The sequence below is a fragment of the Panicum hallii genome, chromosome 8 (genome assembly GCF_002211085.1).
Source record: "Panicum hallii strain FIL2 chromosome 8, PHallii_v3.1, whole genome shotgun sequence".
NCBI classification, from domain to species: domain Eukaryota; kingdom Viridiplantae; phylum Streptophyta; class Magnoliopsida; order Poales; family Poaceae; genus Panicum; species Panicum hallii.
In genome coordinates this window covers 3,507,350-3,517,334 of record NC_038049.1, presented here as the reverse complement: position 1 = coordinate 3,517,334, position 9,985 = coordinate 3,507,350, and the positions used below count along the sequence as shown (strand labels likewise).

At 46.7% G+C, this 9,985-nt stretch overlaps 1 protein-coding gene across 1 annotated transcript; it reads left to right on the top strand.

The window, feature by feature from the left end:
- Positions 1 to 5,190: 5,190 nt before the first annotated feature.
- LOC112902980 (transcription factor PCF3-like) lies at positions 5,191 to 7,518 on the top strand. The gene has a single exon (XM_025972184.1). It carries the CDS (start codon positions 5,901 to 5,903, stop codon positions 7,089 to 7,091), a length of 1,191 nt encoding a protein of 396 aa, XP_025827969.1. The 5' UTR covers positions 5,191 to 5,900; the 3' UTR covers positions 7,092 to 7,518.
- The last annotated feature ends 2,467 nt before the right edge of the window (positions 7,519 to 9,985 follow it).

The window sequence follows — 9,985 nt, the reverse complement described above, 5'->3', positions numbered from 1 at the left end:
ATATTACTCTCTCTCTCTCTACCTACGTGTGTGAGAAATTTTACTACATTTTCTCTGAGAGGGTGTGTGTGAGAATGAGAGAGAGAGAGAGAGAGAGAGAGAGAGAGAGAGAGAGAGAGAGAGAGGGGTTTTTGTCTGTAGGCTCAACAGAGCAGAGCTACCCCTGCTGCTCCATGTGGTACACCTTTGATTGTACCCAGTCCCAATCACCTGCTGCGTGCACATCTGCATCGCACGATGGGTACGGTGCTGGACTGCTGGTGTTTCTTCGCCAGGGCAAGGTGTTCAACCTTTAATACCGAGTGCTACCGCCACTACCTGATGAGCTCGGAATCCACGCTCTACACGAGAACGAGCGCTACGCACCGCTGGTAGCAAACAAGCAACAGCAACAGTGACATTTTTCTCTCTTTTATAAGGTCAGTGGCATTTTTCCTCTTTTATAGGAACAGTGACATCCTTGTCCTCGCATGTACACAACGCATCGAGCTTCTGCATTTTTTTTTTGAAAAGAGTAACTTTATTAATCATTTCAAGTAGGTTACATCAAAACAACACAGCGGAACTTGAAATCCACCCGGTCTCTGCCTTGAAGACACACAACCTTAAAAAAAAATAAAAGAAGGCGCTCATTTTAATAATAATTATCCGTCTGTAGACTAGACCACCACTCATAGAGTTTCAACGTACACACCCACTCGCTCGCGTATACACATCAAATCCAATGCATGAGCGTCATACGCGTCTCTTGAAGAAAACATTTACGTTCGTTCCAAACTATTGCTTCGATACATAAATTCATAAAAGAAACATGCAGTCAAAAGCCGCATCTGCATCTGTACCGCGTTTGCAGAGAGAGTTTCCAGTCACACACGACCGGCCACATACAACACAGCCCCTGGCCGGAGAAGATCCTGGCCGGACGGACGACAGAGCCAAAGAAAGAAATCGTGACGGAGCAACCTAGGGAGGGAGGCAAGAAGGCAATGCGAGAGTGACAAGGTTTTGTACGTGACGTGCGAGTCGTCAGGTCGAGGCGATGGAGAGTCAACAAAGGCATGCATGTGTCTCGAGACTTTGCGAGCATGCATCCATCCATCCATCCATCCATCCATGCAGTGAGCGAGGGTTTGGCGAGCCAAAGGACTCGCCGGGCAATCGGTCGGCCGGCTCGATCGAGATTCCCCCCCTCCCTGCCTTTGGGATTTCAAAGCTAGGCTCAAAGCTGCATGCAGGGGCCTCCTCTCTCGGGGTACTTTCAACGCTTTAATTGGAAGATCTAAAGCTGAATGGTTTGGAATCTCTTGGGATGGACTCTGGATAAAGGTATTTGATGGTACTGCTCCTATTTAGAAGTTCATGGCTAATGGATTTAGGTTAGGCAGGATGCATCTATATTTTAGGATAAGTATTCAGTAGTACTACTCAGTCGATCCACTTTTGTATGTAAGACGTATTTTGGTACGAGAGTCTTTTAAAGTATATTCTACAGCTAGTTTCTTTTTTCAGTATCCGAACGTGTTCATAAAATTTATAAACTTTTTTTTTAGATTATTACATAGTACAACTCAAACAAAATTTGTAAACTAGATAGTCTATCTGCATTTCAGCCATACCTTTAAATCTAAGTAAAGTTCCAGAATACGTTTCACAATTTTGCCCCGGCGGCCCTCTACTACTACATGCACGAATAGGCACGCGTCAACTCGTGCGAGCTACGCACATCACCCCCTCTGTGTTCAGACACGCACGCACGCACACACTGACACACGTGCGAGCTGAAACACTCAGATTCAGAGCAGCTCATCAGGCTAGCTCTCAGCGCTGCACAACACAGCAGAGGAATCTAATCTTGCTATCTCGTTTGGAGCGCGAGAGCTTTTGTGTTGCTGCTGATCGATGAGAGGGAGCGAGCTGCTGAGATAGCTAGCTAGCAGGGAGCTGCTTTTGATGCATGCACACTGTGTCGACGGACGCATATATGGTCCATGCGATCGCTTTCGACTCATCTATCTCAGCATGAGTGCGAGCTCTGCTCCTATACAACCTATAGCTACGCTCCACGCGCATGCATACAGCTGATTGCAATTCATTTTTTTTAAAAAAGAAGCTGACTGCAATTCTCGACAGGGGGGTTGTTGGCAACCTGATCCAACAGGTGCAAAGTGATCCTTGAACCTTGTTGGTTTAATGCATGAATGGAATTTGTTTCTTACAGCGAGTTTAATTAGGTTCCTGTTTACCAAAACTATATTTTAGACCCATCTCAGTGCATGGTTTCATTGCGCAGTTACCGAGAGTGCAAATTTGATAATCAAGCCGGATGAGTGTCATGAGAACGAAACTCCAATATCATCCCATGAAACCCTTCATCCTCTCTCCTCATAATAATTACAATGTTATGTTAGCAAATTTGCTGATGTGGCACAACATTTAGCACCGTAAAACTATAAAATTACCTAACTTATCATTTAATCATTATTTGAGATTTATGACACACACACACTGTATGCATGAGTTACTCAGTTGCAGTTACCGCTTTTCTAGCTTAATTACCACGCTTTTCTAGCATATAGCAGATATTTGGCGAGCAGACAGCTGCCTGCTTGTTTGACCGGCCGGGACCAGCTAGCAGCTTGCTATAGCTATTGCTCTCAGCGCCGTGTGTCGAAAGGCTTTAAGCCAGGTACACATACATACATACATACATACGTACGTATATATGCAACCAGCAGTAGTGGCAACGTGTTGCTGTATACATGCATGCATTGCTACCCCATCCTTGCTGCATTGATCGCAAAGCTCCAATTAACATCACTGATGCATGCTGTGTGCGAATCTGACTATCTGATAGACAAGTTAACGGCGACAACACATGCATCCATACTATGTGCACATCATGACCAACGGCAGATGTACGATACATACCAACATTTCATGCTGTTGCAGGACAAAACGTAACGCACAATAAATTTGTAATGCTGGTGACATGCAGAGAAGCACAGTGAATTTGCCGATGTTTCTGATGGAGTAAAGTTAATGGCGTGATCCCATGCATCTTCGGAATGCATTTGCATTGAATGTGGTCGGTCATTAGGACCACCGTCAAGACTGTATGTTGCTAGCATTATTGTACTATAGCACATAATACATTTCCTCTACCCCTTGCAATGCAAAAAAAAAAAAAGAGGGGGAGTATTTTAGCCTGCCCTTTTTGTTGAAAAATATAGATGCCTTGCTAGCTACCTTGCTCAGATTTGGAGTAAGGTCAAAGGAATTGTTGAACCTTCATGGAAGAATTCTTATGACGACCAAGTAAGCCTTTTTTTTTTCGCAGCATCCATCTTATGGACACGAACCCATTTGACTGAGCTTCACCTCAGAGATCCATATTAATTTGAAGTTACTATGATAAATTAAAGTGATCTAGACGTTTGTATTTATTTAATCCTAAATGAAAATAAAATGGCCCAACTAAATATCATGAATTTGCCCACTAGAACTTTTGGAACTACAGGTGTCCAACTCAAGCCAAATAAAACGTCTCAACTAAAAAAACACTGATATGCTCAATGACCCTAAATGATATGATCACCTACTCTACAAATACGAGGAGCACTATTACTTTATATATAATCTCTTGGCTGCACACATGTTTCAATAATTATGAATGAGCTGCTTGGGCGTGAATGGAACAATGCAAGTTGGATGGGAGTGGTCGTCAGGTGCCAATACAATGCATGCATGCATGCATTGCAAGGGGGGTAGGTAGCTAGCAAACAATTGGGCGTCCGTCGCTCTTTCTTCAATTCAGCGCCTACTGGCCGGCAGCTAGGGCACTAGATCAGCCATAGAGCATCGCTTCGTGATTAATCGCCGATGATCCTCGGAAATGGAGACGACAGGAGTAGTATCTGTTTGGAGATGGAGATGGAGAGAGCGAGAGAGAGAGAGAGAGAGAGAGAGAGCTGCTAGCTAGCTAGCTAGCTAGTGTGTGAGTGAGTGAGTGTGTGGAGGTGAGTGAAGCGACCTGGTTGGCGCTGTTGGGGATGAGCTGTCAGCAGCATTAGATGCTCCCCGCTCTGACACCCCGCACCTGCGTTGTCTCCGGTACCCATCGCTAGGCGGCCCCGCTCCCGTCTACCCACAAAACACATCTATTGGACCCATGGATGGAGCACATTGGTCTTAAACTCAAACCTAGGATGGCAATCGGCTGACCTGGTCGACTGATCTTATCTTATTTCTTCCTATATATTTCTATAGGATTCAAACGCAGATCATATAAGATAGCTAGCTATGCAGCCCATCCAGTTAAAATATCAACATGTACTATCTCTATAATGTACAAATAGCAGGTAAAATTATACATCGATCATGAGTGAGGTATACATGTACAAATCTAAAATTTTTCTTCTCGTAATATCTAGATTATAATGTAGTTATGCTTATCTTGAGTTCTTACTCTAAAATAATATTTGACATTGCAGATAGAGGATATTGAGAATAATAGATTTGTAATTAAAGATGGGTTGAGAAATCATCTATACAAGATGAGGTTGAAGAGGAAGGCTAGCTGCAGCTAGTATGCAACCGTGGGGGTGCCTGTGCTGGGGCTTTCTAGCGTTTCTAAGACGTGTCTCGGCTCAAAGGGAAAAGAGGCCGCGCTCTGCTGCCCTCTTTAGCCGCTGCTCTTTGGGCTCATCATTCCAAGGCCCCACGAGTGGCCTACCAGGCATACTGATACACCGCCCCCTCTCACAAGTCACAGGCCACAGGTCAATAATTTCCTTTTTTCACCCCCAAAATGTAACTACCATAAACCTTAAAAAAGATAAAAAAAATTGATTATATTTTCCGAAAAACAAAAAAATAGTTTTGTCAATCAATTACTTCCTAATGATTATTCTGTGGTAATTGTGGAAAAAAATATACATTTGGAAAGGGGTGATGTGAAGATGAACATTGTGCTGTCACGGGAGGGACGATCATAGATGGAAAAAAGGAGTAGTGCACGCAAGAGAGCAAGCATAGAAGGACAGTATGCAAACAACTTAATTTACTCCAGCTTGATGTGCCCAAAATAACCCTTCCACCGCAGATAATAATCCAGCTCTCCAAATTCATATTTTGTATTTGCGTATTAAATTCGTACTGCTAGAGCTGCACATTTTAAAGTGAGTTGGTTGTTTGGATCATTCGATTATGGCTTGTTCAAGTTCATTGTCTATAATGCCCTCTCTGGACTGGGATAGGTCAATAGCATTTGGGCTAATGGATAGTTAGTATTTTGGTCTTTTTCACGCTCTTCTCTTCCCTCTCTGAAATTCGACCACCATGCACGCGTTCACACCAATCTCATCCCGTGTTTGAATTTGAACTCGACGAAATGTGAATTGGAAATGGCGATGATGGGAATGCGCATCAGCAGCTAGCTGTCCATTGATCAACCTCCATTGATTGGAACCGTCTCTACCCCAGAAAATCTCATTCAGAGAGAGAGAGAGAGAGAGATTAGGGTAGGCCCCAGCAATGGCTTTGCTTAGGATGGCCATGACACAATCAACAAGACCCCCAACCCCACCTCCCTCTCTCTCTCTCATCAGTCACCACCATCCTCCTCCTCTGACCCCTCTCTCTCCACCAGTCCACCATGTCCCTCTCTCTCTTTCTCTTTCTCCTCCCAGCCCCACACCTCTGATCTCCACTCCCCACCCCCACACACCCCGCGCCTGCCGCGCACGTGCACACTAGCTCCCCGCCGCCGCCGTCCTCCGCTCCGGCGAACGCACGCCGGCGCCGTCGATCGTCGGCGCTGCATGAGACCGAGCGAGCAAAGCAGACGTAGGCACGTAGCATAGTGTCAAGATAGCTTCTTTTTTCGTCAGGGAAGAGGCACCATGGACGCGCCGTCGAGCAGCACGAGCACCAGCACCAACAGCAGCCGGAGCGCCTCCGAGCAGCAGCACCAGCACCAGCAGCAGCGCCAGCACCGCCAGCACCACGCGGCGGGGCAGCCGCACCACCCGTTCTACTACGCCGCCGCGCCGGCCCCCGGCGCTGCGGCTGCCAACGCGGCCGGGATGCCGCAGTTCATGGGGTCGCTGGTCATCGTGCAGGCCCCCTCGGCCGGCGCCGGGGCCGGGGAGGTGCAGCTGGCGCAGGCGGCGCCGGCGCCCGGACCGTCCGGCGGAGCGGAGAAGAAGCCCGTGGTGCCCGCGCCGGCGAAGCGGCCCACCAAGGACCGGCACACCAAGGTCGAGGGGCGCGGGCGGCGGATACGGATGCCGGCGCTGTGCGCGGCGCGGGTGTTCCAGCTCACGCGGGAGCTGGGCCACAAGACCGACGGCGAGACCATCGAGTGGCTGCTCCAGCAGGCCGAGCCCGCCATCGTCGCCGCCACGGGCACGGGTACCATCCCGGCCAACTTCACCTCCCTCGCCGTCTCCCTCCGCTCCGGCGCCTCGCACCCCTCCTCCGCCTCCCGCGCCGCGGCCGCCTTCCACCACCTCCCGCCGCCGCACCACGAGGTCGCGGCCATGCTCGGCTGGAACCACGGCCATCACCACCACCAGCAGTTCCTCCCGCCTCCGCAGCAGCAGGCGCCGCAAGATCCCGGCGCCGGGGAGTTCATGAGGAAGCGCTACAGGGACGGCGCCGACGACCTGTTCAAGGACGCCGCCGCGCGGCAGAACCCCGACGACGGCGGCGGCGGGGAGGCCGAGGAGCACAAGGCCCGCGTGGCGCCACCAGCCGGGGCAATGTGGGCCGTGGCGCCGCCCAACAGCTCTGCCGCCGGCGCCTTCTGGATGCAGCCCGCGTGGGCGTTCGGCGCCGGCGCCGGCGGGAGCACGGTGCAGGCGCCGCTCCAGTTCATGTCCACAAGAAGCAACAACAACAACAACTTCCCCGCCGGGGCGACGATGGACGCCAACATCGGCATGCTCGCCGCCCTCAACGCCAGCGGCGGCGTCCAGCACCAGCAGCAGCAGGAGCAGGAAGAGCAGCCTCCGGAGATGGCCCAGCGCCACCGCACCGGCGCCGGCGCGAACGGCGGCGACGCCGGCCGTGGCGCCGCGAGCCCCCAGTAAGCAAGGGCCGAGCCACCATCTGAGGACGAAGGAGATGGATCGGAATCGATCGCATGATGACATGAGAGCAAGCTGCGTGCTTGGTGCTGGTGCAAAGCATCTGGCGATTAGGGCAGGGGTTAGTGGCTTGATTTGGTGATTGCTACTGCTCTTGGTAGTTGATCCATCGGTTGCTTAGTTTATTTTTGAAGGATTATTTTAGTTTGCTATTGGATTAATCTATGATTGTGCTGATGGGAGTGATGATTAGCTGTGGGTCCGATTAAATCAGAAAAGATCAGACTGTCAGTTCTTCTTATGTTTATGGTGTCAAGAAGATTGATGAGAGATTAGAATAGTCATTGCTTTTTGCTACCTACATGTTCACCTAGGCTGGACTTTTGCGAGAGAGATGCAAACCCTAATTGAAACCCTGGAATTCTTCTTAGACGACTCTCGCACACAATTTTCACAAATATTAATTTATAAGTTGCATTCTAAATGACATAAATCGTTGTTGCTAAATTACATCCTTTTACGGATTGTTTTTGACATTTTTTTTGGCTAATGAGGGGCTTGTTTGATTGCGTTAATATCCTCATTTCCATCTTTATCTAAAATTAAAAGAGAATTTTTAGACAAAAGTGCTGAACTTCTACTAAATATTCTAAAGCTTTTCATTTAAAAATTTGAGCAAAACATAAAATATTTGAACTAAACAAACAATTTTTTTATGATAACTATTAAACTTCTACATGAGAATAAGGAATACTAGATTATCCAAAAGGTGACACTGGTGATTGGCGATTTAGCATAGGTTTTGTACTTATTGGGACACCTTGCCTAAGTTTCAAAACAGGAGGAGGGAAGGGGTGTTAATCATCTTTATCGATTTTGCCTAGACAATGTTCATATATAATGATTTGTGTGCTTAGTTATAATTAAACTACAACAATTTCTATGAAGATGGTGTTAACCATGCATGACGTACCCCTTGCACCAATTTACTCTCGTAACGCTCGTAACAGTTTGTGTACAAAAGTTTCGAAAGCTATCACTAACTTTCACAAGTAACCCCTCCCTGAGGTTTGTGCTTTTAAGTTATAACAGTTTTGAACGAGGAAGTTATATAGAGAGAGAGATGACCGCAAAACTACTTTTTCGACCTTAAAAATACTCAAAATGATACACCATATTCATTCAATGATCGGTATCAATAGAAGATGCATCAAATGGTCGTATCGGTACATTAAAAAAAACTAGAGATGCACATGAACATTGCATGGGCTTTTGGTGGAGGATATATCTCCTGATTTGGTGCCATTTTTAGTAGCAAGTTGAGTAACGCATGGTTTGTGTGCTCTCAACTTGTTGCGTGTTTGTGCCCGTGCGATGCTCCGAATTTCTTCGCAAGTATGTTCAGATATTACGGATCGGAAATTTTGTCATCTTCAGGTATCATGCCTTCTCGTGACAGATTTTCCCAAACCAAACGTAATCCAACAGTCTTATTAGCTCCATGCGACACTGTACATCAAACTTTGTTAATGTTGATGCGACCATATATGTATGTACATAAAGTTATGGACATTTAGATAGCAAATAAAGCACAAGTTCTTTAAAATATACTCCCTCCATCCATTTTTATAAAGCATAGTATAACCTGGCACGGTTTTCCAAATAACACTTTGACCATTCATTTATCATATATTATATCACTTATGGTTATAAACTTATAATCATGATAAAGTATGTATGATTATGAATCCAATCATATAAAGTTTACATTATAAGAATAAAAAATCAATAGTCAAATTATTGATCAAAGATTGCAAAGCTTGAATCTTGAAATGCGTGTGCGTCTTATAAAAATAAAAATAGATGGAGGGAGCATGTATGTGCAAGTGTGTGATGATGATATGTGCGTTTGTGATTGTACTAATAAAGCCAGCGTGATGTTGCGTGTTATTAGGTCGGATCCGTACTCATGCTACACGGACAACTAATAAAAAAGACTAAAGAAGAGGAGAAACGAATCAAAAACAAGGTAAAGATGGACAAAGAGAGGGCACTATCATGGAGCTAAAATTAACAAATGGGGGGCGTCATTATCTTCCATGATTTGCTGGCAGACAGTATTTTAATTTGGACTGTTTGGTTTCTGTTGCTGCCCGTCGCGTCAGCTGCTCGTACACGCGGGCGTGAATCTCGGTGCACATCCAACGGCGGAGCTCTCTGCTCCATCTACCTGTATCTATCGCCCACAGTGCCACCGAAAACTACAGAAGGTCTCTTCAAGGAACATCACTTGATGATTCAGTGCTTCAAGATGCATGATTCACAAAAACAAGCTAATTTTTTTCACGCATCACATTTGCAAACTCTATTAACAATAATATCAACAAAAATCCGTCCAAATAAATCTCATGCACATGCACAAAAAAATACTGCAAAGAAAGAATTGGTGTGGGGGTGAGGTCAAGTAGTACCAACCGATCCAAGCAAGGAGCGGCGTCCAAAATTTGAACTACCATTAGTTTGTCATAAACTTCATATATTTAAGAACGAAACCAGTATAAAAGAAGCACGGAAAACATTTGAAAATGGCCGTGAGGTCAAGCAGCAGCAGCAGCAGCAGCAGCAAGCAAGTGATCCAAGCAAGGAGGGCGAGCGAACCAATCGATGCTTGCTGGTTGCATCGTTGCAGACTGGTTGCAGTGAGAAAGGCAGGCCAGGCTAGACGAGGGACGAGCAAGCTATTCGGCACGTTTGGTCACTGTGCTCCGGTAAATTTGGCCGGGCAACCCCTGTTCACCCTGCACGTTTCCTCGTGTTGTTGACGCGTCCCTGCCACGGATCGGATAGAACGCTTGCCTTTTCCCCCTTTCTTGCTGCAGGTTTTCTGGAGCCTTTTT